Source organism: Accipiter gentilis, chromosome 17, assembly GCF_929443795.1.
Source record: "Accipiter gentilis chromosome 17, bAccGen1.1, whole genome shotgun sequence".
Classification (NCBI taxonomy): domain Eukaryota; kingdom Metazoa; phylum Chordata; class Aves; order Accipitriformes; family Accipitridae; genus Astur; species Astur gentilis.
In genome coordinates, this window is record NC_064896.1 from 30,712,120 (window position 1) to 30,734,987 (window position 22,868).

Genomic DNA, 22,868 nt, shown 5'->3' on the forward strand with positions numbered 1-22,868 from the left:
CCGCTGCACCCCCAGCGGCTGCGGCGCTGCCTCTCCCTCCTCGCCAATAGCCTTGTCTGCCCTTATAATTTACTGATATATGATCTGGCAATACCAGCAAACACTCCCATTGCAGATACACAAAAGAGGCCTTTTACGAGTGTAACTTTTACTAGTACCCAAAGCCAAATAACCTACACTGGAAAAAGCACCGACACCCTTTTGTCCCATTGACCCCTCTCTTTAAACACCAATGTCTGTATTTGCTGCCCGAATTTGCTGGCTAAAAATATGCGACTGTAGCTCTCGCTGCCACGCCAGCAAAACGTGTAAGACCATGCATCTTTCTCTCCACCTTCAGGTGTTCAGAAGCTGGTTCCCTGAGGCACAGCCCTTGCTTTGCTGAGGCCAGAACTCAGGCGCCTGTCCTTGGCGGGTGGCTGGGTGCAGCCCCGGGTGACTCAGTGAATCCGGAATGTCAAGCAGGGTTTATCTCTGGTGGGATTCACCAGGGAGGGGAAGGGAAGGTGGCTCAGTCTGGCAGTAGCCTAAACATGCACCGGTTATCCAGGCTCCCTCTGCAGCTGAGAGGAAGAGAGGCCTCCCCACAGGACAAGTCATGTCTTCCCAGTGTCTCCCAAGTCCTCAAATCAGCAGATTCTGAGGTGGTTTCTTCAAGAGAAAGGAAATTCTTGTCTTGGGTCTCACTTACAGCCATGATTGTTTTCCAGCAATGTCCCCTTTTGCTTTTGTTGCTACACTGCAGTGTGGGAGCTGCCTCTATGTTTCCCTGCTCTTGAGAGGTACCTCATACTTTGCCGCAGCTGCCACCGAAAGGGAAGATGAAGGCAGGGGTCCATGGCTGGGAAAAGAGCTGGAGGTGGAGAGAGGAAGAAGAGGCTGTAAGTAGTGACAGGTCATTGCGGGGCTGGGAGGGAAGGAGATTTCTATGCACCCTTCAGTTTGCACATTTGAGCAAAAGATGCAACAGGAATTTGACAGTCCAAGGGTGTGATGGGATGCAGCCAGGTCAGACGTCAAAGGTTAACAGCGGGACAGTTTGCAGGCACAGGAGAGCCCGGGCACAGCGGGAAGCAGGTGGGAGGCAGGTACCACGCTTTCCTCTGACTCAGTGCCATGCCGAACATGTATTGCTGCCAGACTCTGCTCCATGAAGGTGTCAGGGTGGACTGTGGACTTGCTTTATTGCCCGGCATCTTCAAATTAGGGCTGAAAAGCTCCGGCAGCCCCAGCTTGCCTCCTCCCCTTTAACACTGGCGTCCGACACATGAGTTGTTTCACCCCCCTGTGGCCACACTTCCCCTCGTGCAGGGGGAAGACAACAACCTGTTGGGATTCCCATAGGAGACGGGCTGCGGAAGTGCCTTGTTATCCTGATTTAGAACAATGCAGGCCATCTCTCCGAACCGCCTGCGCTGGACCCGGAGATGGCAGCCTCCCCTTCCTCCTGCCCTCGACCGCCGAGGCGCACTGATCTGTCCTGTAAACAAGTCGTTTTGCTCTGTTCCGGTGGTAGCTGCATTTTCTGCGTGTCTCATCTGGATAAGGCATCAGCAGCGCCGTAGGATGAAAGAGGATGTGCAAGATGTTATTACACATAATTACTGTAAAAGAGGGCAAATTTTCCCATCCTAGTAACCCATCTCTTCTTCCCAGGAAGCAATGGGATGGAATCCTCTGCCACAGTAGTTATATTCAAACAAGAGCATGATCTGCTGCTGAAGCCAGAGGATCAGAGTTCAGCCTGCCTTCAAATGTAAGCATGGATTACTGGGTGTCCTGGCAGCTGTCGGGGCATGAACCAGGAGTTCAAGTTGACAATGGGCTGATAGACCCTGTCCAGCTCCATCCTGCAGCCCTCAGGACAAGAGGCACTCACCCGGCTTCAAAGAGATCTGACTCCAGCTCCAACTCGGAGCCAGCAGAGGCGTATTCACAGCAGCGTGTTTAATCTTTGAAGAAACTAAAGACTTTAAAGGCTGTTAAACTTCTGGGCTGATTGATATAGCAACAATGCGGCTGCGTACCAGGCACAGCAGAAGGCTGCCTGCCCGGGGCTTTTCTGCATTGGCGGCCGCTTACTTGTTGTCTATGTCAGGGCAACTACCTGCCGTGCGCTCTCCCCCACCATGCGTTGTGGGGTGCTGCCTGCATCTCCCACGCTTTTATGCACACGTGAAGCCTTAGCACAACTTGTGCACCCTGCTCTTGGCCACCCACCTTCCTCAGGGTTGGGCAGGAGCACCAGATAACTCAGGCGATGATTGGGAAGGGTAAGGAGGGGCACCGGAGGCCACGCTTGGAAGCCACTTGCGGACTGAAATAATTTGCGAGCTGATGTGAAATAGCTCCGTCTTGTGACTCCCCCATACCAGCGCCCAAGGTTTCGTGCTGGTTTCAGCCCTGCTTTGCCAGGGGCAGAGGGTTTGTGCGAGCATGCCTGGCCCATGCGTGTGTCCCCCCGGCAGCCTGTTGTCCAGACAACCCAGGCAGGGCCCCTTAAGGACATGTCGTGGCAACAGGTGCTGGGATGGAGAAGCAAGGTGTTCATGATGCTTTTTCCTTGAGGGATAGCTGTCCCTCTGGAGGCATCAGAAATCCCTGGGACAGGCAGGTGAGGACTCTTCTTCCCAGAACGAATTGCAAGAGCACCTCTTCTCCCTCCATGTCGCCAGGACTCAGGGGATGCACCTACCTTCCTCCTTGTGTGGGTGAAGGCAAGGGGGAGGGTAGCCGAGGATTATTTGCGAACTGGGAGCAGTTCTCACTCAAGGCACAGGACCAAGAGGGTCCCCGACTTGCTCATTTGGGGTGACAACAAGGATAAAGGGACATGGGGAGAAGGTCTCAGTTCCCTGCTCTGGGATGGAGAAATATCCCTCCTGCCAGGGAGAGCCAGAGGCCAGCTCTCCCTGCTCTTCACAGCCAGCAGGTTGGATGATCTGTTGCCCAAATCGAACATCAGGGTGGGTTTGGGGGTCCCATGCCCCAATAATTGCCCCTCACATGCACCAAATCCCATTTCCCCTCATTACACCTTTTTGTGCCACCCTTAGCAAACCCCACCCCCGCCGGGGGGTTGCCTTCTTCAAGCACTCGCAGGCTGCTGTTGCAGCTCCCCCACCTCCTCCTCGCCTCACCGAGCAATGCCTGTTTACCCCAGGAATCACCTGTCCTCACCCAAAACCTTCCTCAACTCTTCTCCTCTTGTCGTTATCTTACTGATAGTTTGGCAATCAGGAGCAGGCAGGGTTTTCCCTGGCACCGGAATCCTGCCAGCTGAGGGCCACAGTCAAGGCAGAAAACTGTCACCATAGAGAGACCTGGATCCAGACTTCTCCTGGGTGAGTGGCACAGAACGTGGGATGGGGCAGGTTCTGCATCGCTCTGCATCACTTCCTCGCCCCCCTAGGCAAGGGGAGATCCCCCACCACCAAGGCACGGGTGAGGGTGCAGGAGCACTCGCTGCAGCCTCCCACCTGAGCTCAGCTCCGGTCCCATAGCCATGGAGCAGCAGCGGCAGGCCCTGGAACATGACGCTACTCCCTCACAGTGCTACTCATTCTGGCGTTACATTTCTCCAGCTGGATTAGTCTCAATTAGTAAACCTCATGTTTAAATTTCCTGTCCTGGGTCTACGTACCCCTCCAGGTCCCCTTCTACTATTTATCCACACCAGCGGGGATGGCAGCACCATTTAATTTGGTGCCGTGGAAGTCAGGCAGTGCAGGATTGCCTTGGCTGGCTTGCGCTGGCATTTCTTTCCCTGTCTGCTGCGAAAGGCACCATTAACACAGTGCCGCGCCGAGTGCCCACGCCTTCCCTACCTTTCCTGGTTTCGGCTAGGATAGAGTAAATTTTCTTTCTAGTAGCTGGTATAGTGTTATGTTTTGGGTTCCGTATGAGAAGAATGTTGATAACACATGGATGTTTCCAGTTGTTGCCAGGTAATGTTTATACCAAGTCAAGGATTTTTTTAGCTCCTCATGCCCAGCCAGCAAGAAGGCTGGAGGGGCACAAGAAGTTGGGAGGGGACACAGCCAGGGCAGCTGACCCAAACTGGCCAAAGGGGTATCCCATACCATGTGAAGTCATGCCCAGCATATAAACTGGGAGGAGTTGGCCTGCAGGGGGGATCGCTGCTCAGGAACTAACTGGGCATCGGTCAGCGAGTGGTGAGCAATTGCATTGTGCAGCACGTGGTTTGTATATTCCAATCCTTCTATTACTATTGTCATTTTATTACTATTATTATAACTATTTTTTTTTTCATTTCCGTCCATTAAACTGTCTTTATCTCACCCCACAAGTTTTACTTTTTTTCCCCCAATTCTCTCCCCCATCTCACTGCGTGGGGGGGAAGTGAGTGAGTGGCTGCATGGTGCTTAGTTGCTGGCTGGAGTTAAACCACGACACCCACCGCACACCTCCCCCTGGCTTATCTTATCTGCGCTTTCAGGAGGCTTGCGCCAGCCCTCCCCTGTGTTCGCAGTCCTTCAGCTGTCCGTGCAGCCTTGGCTACATGAGGAGTCTCCCAAAATCAGCCACATTCTCCTCAACAGGGCCTTCAGGTACCCCCCAGCTAGGCTGACTGGCAGTGTGATTGTCCCCAGCCACCAGCTGTGTCCCTCCACCTGTGGTCTCAGGTGAAGGAGTCCGTGGGACGTGGTGGGGGCACCAGGACAGAATCCACCAGGATTGAGCTCTGGGCTTCAAGGGCCGGCTGCAGGGCTCCTGGTGCTCCCCCAGGACGGGTGTTGGGGGGCTCCAACCAGCACCGGCTCCCTAGAGCCAGAGGGGCGAGGTGACCCCCCGGGTGGGTCCTGCCCCAGAGTCCCGATTCTGGGTAAATTTCACCTTGGAGGGGGTCACACATCTCCCCCCACTCCAGAGGGACAGGCTGGGGGGGGGGGGGACGGCTGTGCTGTCCCCAGAGAGCCCCTTACCCCACCACCCCCAGCGGCAGACCCCGCTCTCTGGGGAGCAGCTCATCCCCTCCCAGGATGGGATCCCCCCACAGCAGATCCTCTCCCCCGAGGTGGATCGTGCCTGAGGGTAGACACCTGCTTGGGGAACATGCAACCCCTGGGGCAGCCCCCACGGGGACAGACCCCACCAGTGACAGACCCCACAGGGGACAGATCCCACAGGGGACAGATCCCACTGGGACAGAACCCACAGGGGACAGAGCCCGCTGGGACAGACACCATGGGGACACCCCCCACAGAGGACAGATCCCACAGGACAGACCCCATGGGGACAGACCACACCAGTGACAGACCCCACAGGGCACAGATCCCACTGGGACAGAAGCCACAGAGGACAGAGCCCACAGGACAGACCCCATGGGGACAGACCACACCAGTGACAGAGCCCACAGGGGACAGACCCCACTGGGACAGACCACAAACGGGACAGACCCCACGGGCGACACATCCCATTGGGACAGATCCCACTGGGACAGAGCCCACAGAAGATAGACCCTACTGGGACAGATCCCACGGGATAGACCCCACGGGGGACAGATCCCACTGGGACAGATCCCACCGGACAGACTCCATGGGGGAGAGACCCCACAGGACAGATGCCACGGGGGCAGACCCCACGGCACGCATCCCACCAGTGACAGACCCCACGCGACACAAACCCCACCAGCACAGCCCCCCTCCGCGGCTCCCCCTCCCGCCCCCGCCCTCAGCGTCGGGCGCCATTGGCGGGCCGGGCGCCGCCGAGCTCTGCCCGCCATTGGCGACGGTCGCGCTGACGCCAGGGGGCGGAGCCCCCGCCCCGCCCCGCCCCGCCCCCGCCCCGCCGGAGCAACTTCCATTTTAGGTACGGGAGCGGCGCGGGGCACACAGCGCGGCCAGGCCCGGCCCGGCCCGACTCTCCCGGACCGCTCCGCTCCCACCGGCACCGCTCGGCCCGGCGGCGGCCCGGGCCGCCGCCCGCAGCTGACGCCCGCAGCTGACGCCCCTAGCTGACGCCCCTTACCGTGCGCCTCGCCTCGCCTCGCCTCGCCTCGTCTCGCCGCCGCGGCTCCCCGCGGAGCGGACCGGGCGGCTGTGCCGCCGCGGGGCGGGACCGCCGCCTTCGGCCTCCCCCCCCTCCGCCGAGGATCCCGGCCACGGTGAGTCCCGCTCTCGGCGTCCCCGACGCCGCCTGCCCGGGGTGGGGGGGGGTGGGGAGCCGGTGCTGTCCGGCGCCTACCGGGCGCCGCACGCCCCCGCGGCGGGAGGGGCGGAGGGGTCGAGGCCCGAGGCCCGGCTGTGCTGTCCCGCTGGGGCCGGTTGGTGCTGGGCCCCCGCCGGCCCGTCGCTGCCCGGGAGCCGGGTGCCAGGCGGGGCCGCGCCCCGCGGGGACTGGCCGGGGTGGCGGGGCCCGGCTCTGGGGAAGGCGCCGGCGGGGCCCGGGCCTCCAGGAGCCCATGGGGAGCTACACAAAGGCGTCTGGGCCGGGCGGCCGCCCCGCTACCCGCCCGGTGCCGGCCCGCCGCCTCCGCCGCTCTCCCCGCCCGGAACAAAGGCAGCCCGTGTGCCAGCTTCCCGCGGCCGGCACCGGCAGGGCCCCATCGCTCCCTTTGTGCGGGGGGGGGACGGGGTGGGGGGACGGGGACGGACGGGGACGGGGGACGGCGCTCGGCCCTTCCGCGGGGTCTCTGCCGGGCCGCGGCCCGGGTCTCCGGCTCTGCCTCCCGGTGGCAGCCGTGGGGCGGCCCCGTCCCGGCCACCCGGTCTCGGCCCTGCCCGGCTGAGGACGAGCTTTTACCGCCCCCCCCCCCCCCCCCCCCCCCCCCCCCGGTGTCTGATTTGCCTGCGCCTTTGTTCTGGCGGGGAAGGGCCGGTGTGCCCGGGGCCGGTCAAGTGTGCGGGTGGAGCAGGCAGCTCCCCCTCCTCCCGCGGCAGGTCCCTGTCACGGAAGAAGCTCTGAGCTCAAAAACAACCCGACAGACCTGTCCGCCGGAGTCGCAGCTAACAAGTGACACGGGAACGCTCCCGGGGGAGGCACGATCCTGCCGTGTCAGGCCGCGGGCTCCGGGCTCATCTGGCTGCTGGTTCTTTAGCTCCCGTTGGCTGCACTGTCATTTAGCAGCAGCTCAGCTGCCCAGCGCCTTTCGTGTGAGGAGTCAGGGACCTTCTGCGGTGTTGCCTTCTCCTGCAACGTGGGCGCTCCAAATCCTCCCTGGAGTGCTGGAGAGAGGAGGCTTAGCTTGGGGTAAATGTGTGGAAGTTTGGGTGGCTGGCCCTCTGTTGTGAGGGGCTTCTGGCATCTGCGAGGCACGGCAGGCTGGCCAGCCTTGCAGAAGGGAAGCGGGGCACCTCCATTATGCCCCTGGGCTTTGAGTGAGGGAGCCTGCACAACAAAGCTTCCTCTGATTGTTAGAGAGAGGTGCCTCCATCTCCAGCAAGGGCTTGGTGCCCGGGCTCCTCCATGGAGCTCGTGACAATATGGGTAATGGGGTGCATCTGGGATGCCTGGGCTGTCCTTCCCCTAGCTGGTAACCAGTGGCAGGGCTAAAAGTTCCTGTCCCAGGGCTGTGGCACCCAGCCTTGTGCAGGCTTCTGCTCAGCTGCTGGTGAGCTGGGTGGGGAGGATTGGGCATGTGTGGGACTGCCTGGGTGTGTGGAGTGTTGTGGTGGTATCTAACTACAGCTGCCTGCAGCTCCGCCTGATGTCCCCCCTGTGCTGTGCGGATGCTTTTGGACTCTGCTGCCCAGTTCTTGGTGTGGAATTGAGAACAGGCTTGTCCTCGGCTTTGCAGGGACAGGGAAAGTGCAGCACTTCCAGGACCTAGGCCTGCTGGGAATCCTGTAGTCAGTGGTCGCAGCTTGTGTTTGAAGCTTCTATTTCTGTGCGTTGCTCTTTCTCCTCTGAGAAGTTCTCCTGGATGTGGTGAGATGGGGGTGAGCGACTGGCTGGCAACTCACAGGCTCCTGTCTCTGATGCCCGCAGCACATGCTCATGTGCATGATGGATTTGCAGAGCCTGCTGGGGCTCCTGCCAGAGGAGTGAGGCAGAGTCCCCCAGCTCCGTGGGAAGCCCTGTGCTGCTCCCAGCATCTTCTTGAGGCAGGTTCTCTTACCTGTCGGTGTTCACTTGTGCACTTTAAAGAAAAAAGCAGTTTTTAAAAAGCTTTTCTCCTTCTACTTGACTGAACTTGGCTGGGACTCTGTTGCATGCAAACAACTGTCTTTCACTATGCGCAGCATTTGCTGGAATCTTGCGTGGAGCCTTCCTGGAAGGGGTGGGAGGATGAAAGCACTTGCTTAGTGGAGTGTGCTGGGCTGCCGCAGAGGGGTGAGCCTCCTCCCTTCCGACTCGGAGGTCAGGCCCCAATCTTTGTGGTTGAGGAACCCTTGAGGCTATCCCTTCCCTAAAGATGGGCTGGGAGTCAGATGAATGGTCCAGCCCAGACCATGTAGCCAGTGTCTCTGTCCCTGGATTGCCTCTCATCTCTTCCCTCCTCCAGCCTCTGGCATGGAGATAAGACCTTGGTCCATTGTATCTACACTAGCAGTGGCTTTAGGACATCCAGAAAATAATAGCATAGCTTGGACTATGCCTGGAAGGCTGTTGGCTTCTCAAAATAGCTTACCAGTGTCTGTGACCTTAGGGGAGAGCGCTGGTTAAATCTCTTGGTTTCTCTTCCCAAGAACCCCTTGTAACTGTCTCTTAATTTACTGTTGGCAAGGATGGAGCCCTTTCCCAAGACTGTGGTGGTACTGTCTCCAGGGCGGTACAGAGCTCTCCTCCTGGCTCTAAAAATCCAGGTCTCTGCAGTGTGGTTGTTTTCCCTCATCCCTGCCTTGCTGACAGTGAGAAGCAGAACTGTGGAGCTGGTTTGGGTCCATAAAAGGAAACAGGTGTTGCCTGGATGCAGTGACAAAACCCAAACCTGTTGGGTGATTCAGGCGGCTCCTCTGTGTGTGACACAGGGCTTGGCCGGCAGAGGAGGTTGTCCTCTGGCACGGAGTGCAGGAATGTGTCTCGGCGTGAGGCTGTTGGAAAGGGGCTGGATTTATGGGCTCTGAACCAAAGTCCTTGAGTTCCCTGAGATGGCCACAACCTTCTCTTTGCTTCTTACCAACTGTGGAGGCTGTTTGGTGGGGGGGGGAAACTGTTTCTTGGAGCCAGTTCTTATACTGGAAACTCCCAGAAGCAGGCTGATGAGTCTGTCTGGCTCCTGCCTGTCTTGTGCTTGTTGCTAATCTGCCTTCCTTCCCACCCAGGAAGGCTGCTGGTGTTGTGTTGCCTGCTGCTGGTTCAGCACAGGCGTGCCTGTCCCCAAGCTTGCCCTGTTCAGTGGCTGCTGCATACAGAGGCTGACCTGTGGATTAATTTGCTGTCATGTTCCCCTGTGATGTCAGCCTTTTGAGTGGGCTTTGGGGTGGCAGTGGGTGCTGTGTGATCCTCCTGTAGTACTGCTCCCTGTCCCCGTTTCCCTGCGGAGGAAGTGGGAGTTTTCCCCACGAGGGATACGGCTTCCTCATTGTGGCCCATATGAAAACTGCGCAGCGTGGAGGGGTGAGATGCGGTGGCTGCTGGGTGTGGGGACAAACCGGTGACTAAGGAGCACAAGCTGTGAGGTATGGTGCCAGGATGGGTGAACACTTAACCAGGGTGCCTGTCACCTTTGCTTTCATCCGCTTTGTCCAGCCCAGAGCAGCAAGCAGCTGTAAGTTGGAGGTTGGCAGTGGAATGTCTGGGGTGCGCAGGCCTTGGACTGAGGTGGGAATGAACAGTCTCGGCTGCCCTGCAGGCAGCCTCCATGCCAGCTTCCTCTGCCTCCAGGACGGTGAGCTTCACCCGCAGTGACAGAGGAGCAGTGGATGCCTGGGGGCTTGTCCCTGTGTCCCTACCCTTGTGCTGCAGGTCCACAGTGACTGCGCTGCAGAGCTCTTACTGTGAAAATGCTTGTGCCAGTGTGGGCCTGGGCACCTGATCCAGGCTGAGCACTTCACCCATACCTTTAATTTTAACAGTTAATTGCCCAGATGTTTGTGCTGATGAAAGAGCAGGATTTCTTTTGTGAAACCATAGCCCTGGCTTTTTGGTGTGGCAGAAGGTGGGGGTGGCTCTGAGGCTGTAGAGGTGCTGCTGGGGTGTCGGTAGGCATACAGGCATCCCAGCTGGCTGCAATGCTTGGGAAAAACTCTTCGTGGGGTGCTCGACCAGGCCAGGAGTGACTGGCTTTCCAACAGAAGCAGGGAGGGGTCTGGGCAAGTCGGGGTAGGGAGGTGAGCCCTGGGAACAACTCTCCTATAGCCTGGCTGGGGTGGTGGTGCAGTCCTGGGAGCGCTTTTTAAACATCTGCAGCTCCAGGGTTGGTATGAGGGCATCCCTTTCTGGCTTGGCCCTGGGTGGGCTGGCTTTGGTGGCAGCAGCATGCTGGGTTCACATGGGTGAGGGCTGGAGCTGTTGTTGTGCCTCCATCCCAGCCCTGACTGCTCCTGTTCCTCTGGGCGTTGGCCCCAATTACAGCAAATGCTGCTCAAAGTTCATCGGCTTCCTGCTGCTGGCCCCTCCTGAGTGCAAGAAACCTGGAAGCAGCTTGAGCCTTACCTGCCTCTGCTGCTTCCTTGAGAGCTGGCAGTGCAGAGGAGGGCTGCTTGTGCCATGCGGGGGTGGAAAGCAGCCAGGACATGGGGGGGAGCAGGCAGCAAGAGGAGTTGCTCTCCCTTCTCGCCTCATGAGGCTTTTGCAACTGCAGAAGCACCTCCTTGAGTTGCTCTCCTCTCATTTCATACAGCTTTTGCAGTTGCAGAAGCACCTCCTGGGTAGGAGAGTGGTAACTTGGGGCGAGGGGGTAGGCTGCCTCCTGGTAGCCAGATGGACCGGTGTGGGAGTTGGATAGCCTCAGAGTAGATGATTTGGAGAACCGCTTCCCACCCTGGCCAGGAGGAGGAAGCCATCTTGCTGTCCTCAGCTGACGTGTTTTCCTCTCGCCTCTGTCTTGTGTGGTGCTCGGTCTGGTCTTCTGAGAAGAGGTCCCAGACCCCTTGGCTGCTTCCCGACTGGTGCTCCCAGCTCCTCTCCTGGCCCAGTAGGAAAGGGGAGATGGTGGTGCTGGGCAGCTTGTGCATGTGGGTAGCTGCAGTGGGTGGGAGGGAGTGTGTCGAACTGCAAAGACGAGTTTTTCCGACCTGGAAGGGTGGGTCACCAGTCGTGTTTGCATGCTGCTGGCAGGCCCCTTGCCCAGTGGAGTAACACATTCTTGGGAGCGTGTTGCTGCACGCAGTGCTGCTTGCCATGCCTGGCTCTGGCTGCGGGCAGGCTGACTCGCTCTGGGGGGAGAGAGATGTCATCCTGCCTCCTGCTAACTGGGGTCTCTTGGGGGAGGAGGGGGACAGCCAGCCTGGGGGTGCTTCTGGGAGAAATCCTCTCTGATGTGGGGAGGGTGCCTGTTCCAGGCTGGCTTTGTAGCCCTCCTTCCTCTCTGCTTCTCCTGCCTCCCCCTCTACTTTTACCTGCAGGAGGGAGCACCCAGGGCCCTGCAGCTCTCCTCCAGAGCACACTGGTGTGGCAAATGGAGAAACCTGCTCTCCCTTGATCTCTGCCCAGTGTCTGTCTCCAGCAGCTGGCTTGGGTGGAAAACCACTTCACTTCTCTATTCTCCTTCCTTTGATAGCGAGAGGAGCTGCTCTGGGCAGGGCGGGTGCATAGGCCCAGGGAACAAAGCTGCAGCAGCAGTCTTATGCCATGAGGGGGGCTCGTGGTTCGGCTTCCCAGGGATGTCCCCATCCTACCTCCGGGAGACTTGGGAACACCACAAAGTATTGGGTGGCTCTGTTTGTGTGCCTGCTGGCTGGTGGAGTTGTGCAGACAAGCAGATGAGGTGTGTGAGGGAAGGCTGGTGAGCGGCAGTGTGTGCTCACTTGTGGTCTTAGCGAGCATCTGTTGTGCTGGAGTGATGGTGTTAGTGCCTCCTCAGGTCTGCAGATAACAAGTCCATCTCTAGGGTGCAGTGGGCACAGCCATGTCCTCATGGGGTTGGAAAACAGCATCTTCCACCCTCTGCTTGTAGGATACTCCCAGCCCTGGACAGAAATGCAATACCACCATGGACAAGGAGCCCTCGTATGACTTCCTCAGAGGCAGGATGCTTCCAGCAAGCTGGCCGGGTGTCTGGTCTCCTGGGTGGACCATGCTAGCCTCCTGGCTGGCATGGCTGGGCTGGTGGTGGCTGTGCCTCGTATTCCCAGCCTGGTTCCAGGGCATCTGCATGCGGGCCGGGGTTGGTGGGGAGTGGCCCTTGGCAGGACGTGGTGTTTAGAAGCTTACAGGAAAGGGAAGTCACGATGTCATGTCCCGTCTGACCAGGAAACGCAGGTTTCCTTCCCTTCGGCTCGCGCAGGAACCTGGGAAGCGCTTCTCAGCAAGCACGTTGGGGGAGCACTGGCAAACAGATCTGGCACCAGCAAACAATTTGGGCAGGGTTTTGGGGTGGGTTGAAGTCCTGCCTCCTCTCTGAGCATGGCCTGGCCTGCTGCCTTGTTTGTCCCTTGCTGCTGTGTTTGAGCGCTGGCTCATGGCAGCCTGTCTGTACACCTTGCCCAGCCATGGGCACTAAGGGTACTTGGAGCACTGTGGGGGACTTGCCATCACCTTGCCACAGCCCATTGGCAGGGCAGCAGCCCCCTTCCCTACCCCCAGCCGTGATTCAGTCCATGGCTCTTCCTGATGCTTCCCTGGTGGCTTTCCTTCACCCATTCATTACTCCTCTTGGCAGGGCCCTCGAAGTTGTCTCCGAGTGCAGACACACACATGCAATTAGAGAGCAGGGCACCTGATGAGGTCATGCTGAATGGAGCTGGGATTTTCAGCCTGGCCCCTGGGTGATTCGTGCTGTGACTCAGCCTGCTGGCTGCCCTACCTGCTTGGGGAGTCTGGGGTGGCCAGGGTGAGGGGTGGGCAGGGGGGGTCCGGCTTCTTCTGGGCGGCTCACTCAGGCAGCCGCTGCAAGGGCAGTTTAGCTTAATCTTGGCAATTCCCTCCTTGCCGCTCCTGCACTGAACAGTACTTTGCTGCCTGCCTGTTTGCTCAGCCTGGGGAGGGGTGTGTGGCTTGTCTGGTAGAGGGAAGGCACCCTGTCTGCCTCTGGGGTGCCCTGGTCTCCCATGGACTGGGGGGGAGTGGAGGCAAGGAGACCCTGTGTGGGGTTGCTGGTATGGATGGGCGGCCCTGGGCTCATGCCCTTCTCCATATTCCCGGTTGTGGTTCCTTGGTGACTTGAACGCTCCTTGTGGGGAGGGTGGATAACGCAGGCTGGCCTCCTGGGTGGGTGCTCTCCCCATTCTCCAGATGAGCCCAGCGTTGCGGTTCCCATACTGCTGGTGGTGTGATTCCCACTATACTTCCAGTTCCTTGTGCCTCTGTGCACTGGTCAGAGCAGAGTAACTGCAGGCGAGTTGGGGCTGGGCCCAGGTGTCGGGAGAGGAAGTGATCTCAAGTGGCTTCCCTGGGAAGGGGGCTGTGGGGCTGTGGTGAGGGCTCTGTGCTGGCGAAGGGGGCCCAAATCCATGTGTCTGGGTGGTGGGCTGGCACTGAGTCGTCTTGCTGCTCTGCATCCCAGGCTCTGCTGGCAGGGGCTGTTCAGGGTGGCAGCTAGCTGTGCACGCTTATGCCCGTGGCCTGATGGAGGGAGGCTGCCCTTACTGGGAATGCTGGCCACTGGGCTGTGGCCCTTCTGCTTGGGGGCAGCCAGCAGCAGATGTGAGCCCTTGAAGAGCTAAATCTGCCCCTGGGCCAGGGTGCTGGAGCAGCTTCACCCCATCTGCCATGCCCTTATCCCTCTGCTTGGGCTTGGGGTGGCGGGGGGAGGCAGCTCCTCTGGTGCTGCAGCCTCGGATTTAATTGAGGGGGACTTTGCTCCCTGGGCCCTGCTAGCACAGCCCTTATCTCTGCAGAGCTGTGCTGGTGTTTGTTTTCGCTGTGGGAGAGGGGCAGCTGAATGGGAGAGTTCAGCCTGGTAGTGGGTGGGGGGAGAGACGGGTGAAGGGCAGGGACGCTGGCGTGGCTGGAGCCGAGGGGCAGCCCTGACCTTCAGCACAATGCCAGGGCTCCAGCCGAGCCCTGCAGGCACGGGGACATCTCATGTCCCCATCAGGGTGGCTGCTGTTCCTTGGGTGCAGCAAGGAGCAGGGGAGCTGCCTTGCTATCCTGCGGCTCACCTGCTGCTCCTCAGGGTGGCAGAGCTGGGGGGCTGCTCCCTTCTCCCCCCCCCCCCCCCCCCCCCCTCCCAGCGGGGCCCAGGAGCCGCCTGGGTGAAGCAGGAGCCTGCTGGCTGCCGGAGCGCGGCCTGCCCCGAGAATGCTCTGGCCCGGTTCCCAGAATCTGGCTCTGGGTGTTTGTTTGCTGCTGCGCCCCTGAGGTCTGGTGCTACTGTGACAGGAAGCGGGAACGCCGGGGGGAGGGAGGCCGGCCGGCTAGGGATGTGCCTGTGAAATCCCTTTGTCCCTGCCGAGCGTTCAGCTGCAAATTCCCACAGAGAAGAGAGAGCTGCCTTTGTGCTGCTGAAGGGCTCCCAACATGTGAATCTCCTGGGCCCGGGGGCTGAGGGTGTGAACTGTGGGGTTGGCCCTTACTTGGTGCGGAGGGGTGACAGGGACCCTTGCCTTGCGGACGGACACATGTAGCTCCCTCCAGCAGGAGCGGGGCTGTTGGGGCATCCTAGGGCAGCTGGATGCAGGAGGATGTTGCTGGCAAGAAGGCTCCAGCTCTGTGGCCGTCCCACTTGGGGATTGTGGGTGGACGGTGTCTCTGCCTGGAGTCCAGCGACTTGGCTGCCTTCCTGCTGGGAGGGATGCTTGTCCTCCGCTCTCTGAAAGCGCTGAGGGAAGCTTGGTCTCCTTTCCACTTGCTGTGGTGCTGGCTGCTCCCTCCAGCCAGCAGAGCAGCCAGTGCTTCTGTGGCCGGTGTAGAGGGTCGGCAGCTCTCCTGGCCTGCCTGGAGGGAAGGAACTCCTCCTGTGCTGTCCCAGCTGTGCTCAGGAGAGGGGCCAGTGGTCCCCCTTGCATGCCCGGGGGGACAGCTGCCCTGCAGCCGGATTGCTGGCATACCAGCAGAACAAGCCTTGCTCTCTGTGGCTGACCCCCACACTGCTCCTTTCTCCTGCTGGCCCCACTCGGCTGCCTCTCTCCCTTCATCCCACCAGGGTGGCAAACAGCACCGATCCGGTGACCTCAGCCAGGCCAGGGCCAGGCCCCTTCCCCAGGGGATTGCTCACCGTATTTCACAACCCCCAGCTGTGTCCAGACCCGTCTGCTGTTCTGCATTCTTGAGCCCCCTGCCCTTGCTGGGGGGGGGAAGGACACACGCCTGCTTCCTCCCCTCCGGCCGGCAGTGCGGCCCCACCCTGCCCCTTATCTCTCTCTCCTTATCGTCCTCTGCTGGCTGCGGGCCCGCTCCCTTATAAGGTGTGGTGCCGCGTCCCTGCTTGCGTCTCCACAGGTAACTCCCCTTTCTGGAGGGAGGCTTTCCCAATGGAGCTACGTGGCCTTTGTCCCTGCTGCTGGGGGCGGCAGGCGAGGTAGACCAGGGATCCTGCTGCTGGTCCAACCAGTTGGGCACGACGGGTGGAGGCGAGTGGCAACCTTCCCGCTGCTGCCCGAGGTGGCTGCTCTTGGTGGTTCACCTGCCTGGCTCTTGGTGGGGCTGGGCACCTTGGGCATGGCTCCCCTGGGGAAGGTGGGGCTGGACTGGAGCAGGTAGGTCCCTAAGGTGGTGTCTGACCTGCCTGCGCGAGCAGCTCTTTCCTGCTCAGGGAGGACCAGCTGGGCACCCACCTGCCCATCCAAAGTCTGTTGTGCCTGTGCTCTGTAACCTGCTTCGGGGGAGAGCTCTTTGCAGCGGGGCTGGGGGCTGATAAGGCAGCGGAAACCCTCTGCAGGAGATGGGAGAGCCTCTCCCCTAGAGTGGGGTCTGGCAGGGCTTGGGCAGAGCAGGCTGGGAAGTGTGGGCAAGGTGGCTTGCACAACCTGGAAGCGAGGACGCATCTGCCCAGGCAGGTGGGTCCCTCCCTGGTGCAGTGGGAGCTGGCAGCTTGGGGTGTGGGCATGTTCCTGCCTCTAGGGTGGTGGGAGAGAAACAGCTGTGCCAAAACTTCCCATCACCCACACAGGGATGTGGGAGCTACTGCCCACCATCAACTGTCCTGCTTCCCCAGTGGCCTGAGGGCTGTTGTGTTCTCCTGAACTGAATGCAGAAGCAGACAAGATGGGGATGAGCTTGGGCCCGTGGGGTCTCTGCCCAGTACCTTGCTGGTTTGCTGTGCGTTGGCTATTGTTAGTGCCTGCTGCCTTGGGCAGGCTGAGGTCTAAGGACTGATGTGTAAGACTGGACCCTGTGCTCAGGGGGGGTAGAAAGATGCCAGAGATGCTGGCTCATTTATTTTTTAGCTAATTGAGACTGACCAGAAGCCTGTGGTGAATTAGCAAGGCTGTGAACCTGTGCAGAGCAAGCAAGTGTAATGCACTGCAAGTGCTTGGACAATTGCAGTCTTGAATTATTGATGGAGTCTGTTTTTCCTGAGTGCATTATGATAGGCAACTGGAACCAGGAGAATGTGTTGGTTCCTCTCTTGATGATGGGGGGGGGTTGTCTGGTGCTGAGAGCTGTTGATGTTTGCTTTTGAAGGGCAGGCAGCCAGCTGGCTCTCCTCAGAGTCCCTCAAATTGATAGGGCAAAGCAAATTATTTGAGCGATGTTGTTGGCTTTCTTGTATAGTTGGTGCTGGGGACTGTGTTGGAGCAGGAGTGAGTTCCTCAGGCAGTGCATCCCTTATCAGTCTGGCAGGTGGGTCTGGCCTGGGAGCCTGGACCTGTTGGTGTCCCTGTAGGCGCTCAGCCAGCCTGGGTGAGGGGCTGTGTCCTTCCTGGCTCTGATCATGGCTTGTGGTGACGAGCTGGAGGTGAAGGGCTGCTTTACTCATGCCTCACAGCAGCGAGGGGGGCTGCGAGGGGTGTCCAGCTGTGGTGACAAACCTTGCCGCTTGCTTAAGAAGTGACTGGGGGACACAAGCAGTAAAGCTGCAGGGAGGGCTGGGACTTGGCAGTCAGAGCTGATGTGACTCTGTCCCCCCCTCCCTGGTGGCAGAGAGCTGTTGGGAGTGAGTGCCTGGTGTGTTGCTTAGCAGGGAGCTGGGCAGGGCTGATGTGGTGGAGGTGGTTTCTGGCTTTGTAGGTGCTTGGGCTGAACTTTGCCCAAAATCCTCCATGCTGAGGGAGTGGCCTTAGCTTCAGGGAACCCAGGACCATTGGGTGGTAGCTCTCTGGGGTCTCGGGGTGCAGAGCAGGGGGCTGGAGCAGGTCCTTGGAAAGACCCAAGAAGAGGGCTGTGTGTTCGAGATCCCCTGCACTGCTGCTGGTGCTGCCTGTCAAGCCTCCTGCCTGTGTCTTATCTGCTAGATCTTGTCCACTCTCCCTGGCCTGTGGTGCACAATTCCCCATCTGCTGGCTCGGTCTGGGCCCTGGGGTTAATCTTTCTGTGGCTGACAGGAAAGCACTCCTTGTGGGGACCCTTCCAGGCTTGATCTCCATCCTCTGGCAGAGGAGAGTGCAGGTGAGCTCTAGGTGGATATGGCTGTGGTTTGGCCCTGGAAATTATTTTTCCAGGCAAAGTATTTGTTCTGGGGGAAGGCAGTCCTGCAGAGAAACAGGGGCAAGGGGTTTTGGAAAAATGTGCCATGTCAAAGCTGCCCCCAGTAGAATAGCTCTGGAGGGCTTGGTCAAGGTTTAGGGTGTCCTTTTGGCTACTACCATGTCTTTAGTCCAACCAGGAACATTACGGTGGGTACCTGCCAAGGGAAGCTCTGTGCATACAAATTAGCTTGTGGATGCCTCCCTGTCAGCAAGGAGGCTCTTCTCTGAAGGCACTGCATGTTGGATGTCTCTCTGGTGGACCTGCTCTGGCTTCAGGACCTCTGGGTGCAGCTGCACAGGAATGTGCTGGTACTAGGAAGTTGAGAGATAAGGCCAGAGGGATTGGGATGTAAAGCTTTCTATGAAGCTGCCTTGGTCCCTGAGGGTCCCCTCTTACTGATAGCCACAGGGGAAGTGCTCTGGTTCTTTTGCCCTGGGGCAGAAGTTGCTCTAGGGTGTATTTTGTCTTTAGACTTTTTGTGTTGCCCTGTACTGAGCCAGCTGAAATATTTTTGGCTTGCTGGGTTTTTTAAGTAACGGGTGTGTCAGCAAGTGCCTCTCATGATGAAAAGGCTTTAATGCAGCTATCCTCAAAGATGGTCAGGGTCTGGCTTTGGAAAAATGCTCTGTAGTTGTATCTTCAGAGGCTGGGGAGGAGGGGGGGAATGGGCACAAAGAGATCCCTGGAATTTCACCCCTGTGGGATCCTGCGTACTTGGCTTTGAGCTGTCACAAGCAGCTTGCTGGCTGGTGTGATCAGGCTGTTGAGCTGAGTCTCATCTTCCCCTCCCCTCCCTGTCTTGCTTTGAAGGTGATTGGCACCCTGAGCTGACATCAGGAGGTGGTGAGGTGCTGTGCAGTGCCCAGGAAGCCCCTGTCCCTGGAATGCTGGTGTGTGAGCCATGGTGGGAGGGATCTGGGGCAGATTCTCCACAGCTGGGGCAGCATAAGGCTGAGTGGCTGTTTGGGGTTTGTGTGTTAGCCAGCTGTGCTGGCTGGGAAGGGCTGTGCTCCAACCTGGGATGATGCTAGCATGTGTCTGTGGGGAGAGCTGGGGACAGTGCTTGCTAACCTCTCTGGACCTGGCACTGCCTCTTGGTAATTATGTCTTTAATCCTGGATCGATGAAGACTAGATGGCTGGAATGAGAGCAGAGGGAGGTGGTGTGTCCTAATGGTGAAGGCCCCAGGAGGAGAGCTGGGATAGTGCACTCAGGCAGCGGGTACCCTGTTCTGCTGGCACCTCTTGCCCATGATGGAGCCATGCCTGCTGTTCAGGGCAGGAGTGACAACCATGCATGCAGATCAGGCTCCAGATGCTCAAGAGTCACTATGCCACTGTTTAACATCACCTGATCCTGTGGCGAGACCCTTGCCTGGCTACTCCTGAACATCAGCTGGTCACTGTCAATGGGTCTGCAGAGCTGTGGGCTCCAACCAGGCTGGGACCGCAGCTCAGCCCCTCCTCCAGCTGCCCTTGTGTGATGGGCTCCCTGAAAGCCCCTTGGCAGCTTCCTCCCTGAGGCTTTCTGCTTTGACCTGGTGGCTCAAAAGGGAAGGGGGAGGGGCTGTCGTGTCCCGTCCCCCCCACCTCCTTCATGGGCTGGAGGGGCATTTGTGAGTGCAAGGGGACAAGGAGAGCTGGTGGGTGAGGGATCTGTCCTGTTCCTTCCCCCTGCTGTTGTGTTTACTCCCTGTGGAAGGGACGGGAAGGAAACAGCCTCACAGCTGCTCTGGCCCCTTATCTGAGGCCCTTGAAGGCCCTGCAAGTTTCATTGTTAGCTTCCATGTTCTCTGGGCAGCATTCCCAGGGGATGTGCAGAGGTGGGGACCCAGGGCTGGTGAGGCGTTGCCGGCTGTGCGGGGCCTGCCTGGCAGCCACGTAGGGCTGGAGGAATCTGCTGGGGTTGCTGTCTCTCCTCTATGTAACCCTGCTGGTCTGTGTTTGCTGCTCGGAACTGAGGCTGCTTGCAAGCAAGTGAGCCAGTTCACAAGAGCGGGGTCTCCTTGAAGGCAGCATGTTGACTCCATCCTTGCGCACTCCAAAAGCCTGCTTCTTCTGTGTAGAAGTAGTCAAGGGCAGGCTGGGGAGCTGTTACACAGCAGCACAGCTACTTGGGCAAGGCCATGTCATGGAGGATCCCTTCTCTGTAGGGTGGCTGTTCCTCTCTTTAAAAGGACTTAGTGAAATACTGCTTTAGAAACAAATTGTGACAAGCCAGTGGGGCTTCTGGCTGGGGTTTTGGATGCTCCGGTGGTGTAGGGTATCTGAGTGGTAGGACCATCCTCTGACCTGCTGGAGAGGCCTGGGATGTGGCAAAGAGAAGTGCCTCCTTTCTTGGGGGAGAGGTCCTAGGTCAGTGGTGCAGGCTGCTTTTCCCCAGCACCTGGCTGGCTGCAGCAGCTGCCTCCCTGCAGTAGGACTCTGGAGCTGGGCCCTGCAAACCTGCTCCATGTCAGTGTGGACTGACAGTGGCCTTCAGTGAGTCACAGAAGGTGGAGGATCTGTGTCCCTGCTTGAAGTGGGTGGGTGCCCACCAAAGATGGGGATTGTTTGACTCGAGGGTGAGAGTTGGAATGTGTCAGCACCACTCTGGAAGGCACCAGGTCTCTCCTTCAGAGGATCTCTGTTGCAAATCTGTGGGGCAGGTGGGACCTCAGAGCAGCAAGGGTCAGAGCTGTTCCTGTATTTCCATACAAGGCTTGGGGAGTCGGTCTATTTGAAAAAAAGCCTTAGGGCATACCTGTTGCAAGGTGGGAGGAGTAGAAAGCTGCATACATGAGCCAGGAGTCATGTCTGGGAGCCTCTGAAAGCTTGCTTGGACTCCTGAGCCAAGAGTGGTGGGCTGTGTTCCTCCTGTGGTGTGGACTGGCCATCAAGCATCCTGGCCCATGTTGGGCTGGGGTAGGGTGCTGAGAGCTGGAGCGAGTGTGTGTGTGCCATGGCTTCATCTCTTGCTGGGCACCACATGGGCATGAGTAGAAGAACTGGATTTTTTTATTGATGAACACAGATTACAGGGTGGTGGTGACCAGATGTTAAATGTGCTGCAGGTGGCTTCCAAAGTACTTGGAAAAAATCCACCCTACTTCGCTGGGTCAGTCTTGGTGCCACAGTGTCTGATAAGCACCAGGGCTGCCTGTGTCCAAGGGAAGCTTTGGGGGGACAGAGTCACAGGGAGGAGTGGACTTGGGAGTGGGGGAGGCATTTCAGGAAGCATTTGATCTGGATACACTTGAGATAGTGTGGGAAATTAATTAAAAAAAAAAACAAACAAAAAGCCCTGCTCTGAGCTTCTCTGAACAAGCATCTGCTGCAGGCCAGGACTGGAGGGGTAGGGCTGCCAGGGAGCGTGGGGCTGTCTGGGGGAGGTGAATGGGACAGGGCTCTGTGGAGGGATGATGCTGCCCATGCTGTCAGTCCCAGGTTGCTGTTACAGCCACACCAGGGCGGTGGTAGTGGGGGAGTGGGCAGAGCTGATGCTGGAGACCGTGGGAAAGCAGTTTCTGTGCTGCTGCTTGGCTTGAACGAGTCCCCACATGCCTGCCATGACAGTACGGGTTTGGGAAAACCTTTGATGGGCTTGCTGGGACTAGGCTGGGCTGGGAGGGGGGGGCGGAGAGCTGAGCCCTTGCCACTCCTCTCTGCCTGTACCATTCCCCTCTCAGTGGGGAACAGCTGGAGATGCTGGGGTCTCCATGGAGCTGGGGGCTGCTGTAGGAACAGTGCTGCATTTGCCACCCCACCAGCCCTCTCCAGACACTGGTCCATCTCTTGGAGAAGAGGGGGTGGGAGAGAGGAGCCTGTTTCTCCAGTCTGTGGCCTGTCCTGCCCTCTGTTTTGAGGTTACTTGTGTGATTTTTTGACCTACTGTCCTACTGTCCCTGCAGCTCTCTTCCCTCCTGCTTCCTCACTGTGGTGGCTGGGCTATTTCTCCCATGACTCTCTGCATCTAGACGTGGCTGTCCCGTGCCTTTGCCAATCAAACCCGAACTTCCTCCTCTAACAGGTCTGTATGGAAGAATATTGCCTTTCTCTATCAAAATATGTTGATTGTGGTGTGCTTGATCACTGTTCTCCTTTGGGAGGGGATGTTGGAAGGGTCCAAGCCAATGCCTGTCCCTAGATCTGTGGACTGAGGACCTCCTGGGGTTGCTGCAGCCTTGAGAGCCCTGGTGAGAACCTGGAGGGTGGTGAGTTTTGGCAGCAGTCAAAGGGCTCATCCCCCTTTAGCGGGATCCTGTCCCACTTAATCCCCTTTCCTGGGTAGGAAGCAGCTGTGGAGCTGGGGCTGTCTCCCCACCTCTTGTCACACTGGGTTGAAGGAAGCAGATAATGACTCAGCCCTCTACCTCAGCCCTTCCCTGGAGGAAATAATGGGATGTGGGTCACTTCTCATTCTGTGGGAGAGTGTCCCCTCTTCTGCCCCAGGGACTTGCCCTCCCCTCCTGCTACTGCCTGAGGGCAGCTTTTCCTTGTAAGGGAAGTTTTCCTGCAGCCTGAGGGGGGCCCTTGTGGGAAGAGAGAACCTCAGCATGCAGCAGCTCTTCTGAACCTGGCTGAACCCCAGCTGTTTGGTGTGATGGGGGAGGACCTTCTGCCCCCAAAGTGCCACTTCTCCAAGCTTAAATGCTGGGGCAAGGAAGCATCTGAGTCATGCCTGGGGCTGTGCTGCTCTTGAGACCCTCTTGCCAGCTCTCTGATGGTGGGTGGGAATGGGTGTTAATGCCATAAGATTTTTTTTTTCTTGTTCTGAGAATCTGTCTTAATGAAATCAGTCTCTTCTGACCCCTCTTCTCTCCTCCTTTCCTCCTCCAAATCTTGTGCAGTGAAGAGAGGGGCTCCTGCCCTTCTGGGTCAGTTTTCTTCCCCTCACATTGACACCGAGCCGCCTCCGCTTGTGCCTCCCTGTGCCCTCCGCCCCTGCCCTGCCCATCCTGGGCACCCATCACCCATGGACGACTCAGAAGTGGAGTCGACCGCCAGCATCCTTGCCTCTGTCAAGGAGCAGGAGGCACAGTTCGAGAAGTTGACCCGGGCGCTTGAGGAGGAACGGCGCCATGTCTCAGCCCAGCTGGAACGAGTCCGGGTCTCCCCACAGGACGCCAGCCCGGGCTTGGCCAACGGCACGCTCACCCGGCGGCACCAGGTAAAAAACCCCCTTGGCAGAGGTGGGTGCGGAGGCTCCCAGAGCCCCCGTCTGTGTCAGTCCTGCCTCGGTGGGGGCAGCCC

At 58.7% G+C, this 22,868-nt stretch overlaps 1 protein-coding gene across 10 annotated transcripts in view; it reads left to right on the top strand.

The window, feature by feature from the left end:
- Positions 1–6,007: 6,007 nt before the first annotated feature.
- CTNND1 (catenin delta 1) overlaps positions 6,008–22,868 on the top strand; it is a 32,463-nt gene continuing 15,602 nt past the window's right edge. For 7 of the 10 annotated variants that reach the window (XM_049820177.1, XM_049820178.1, XM_049820176.1 and 4 more), the window contains exons 1-3: positions 6,008–6,127; positions 21,527–21,645; positions 22,466–22,785. In XM_049820177.1, coding sequence (XP_049676134.1) covers positions 22,591–22,785 — 195 coding nt within the window. In that variant the 5' untranslated portion in view covers positions 6,008–6,127; positions 21,527–21,645; positions 22,466–22,590. Of the gene's footprint in view, positions 6,128–21,526; positions 21,646–21,762; positions 21,812–22,465; positions 22,786–22,868 lie in introns of all 10 variants that reach the window. The other 3 variants (XM_049820174.1, XM_049820182.1, XM_049820181.1) reach the window with 2 other exon arrangements.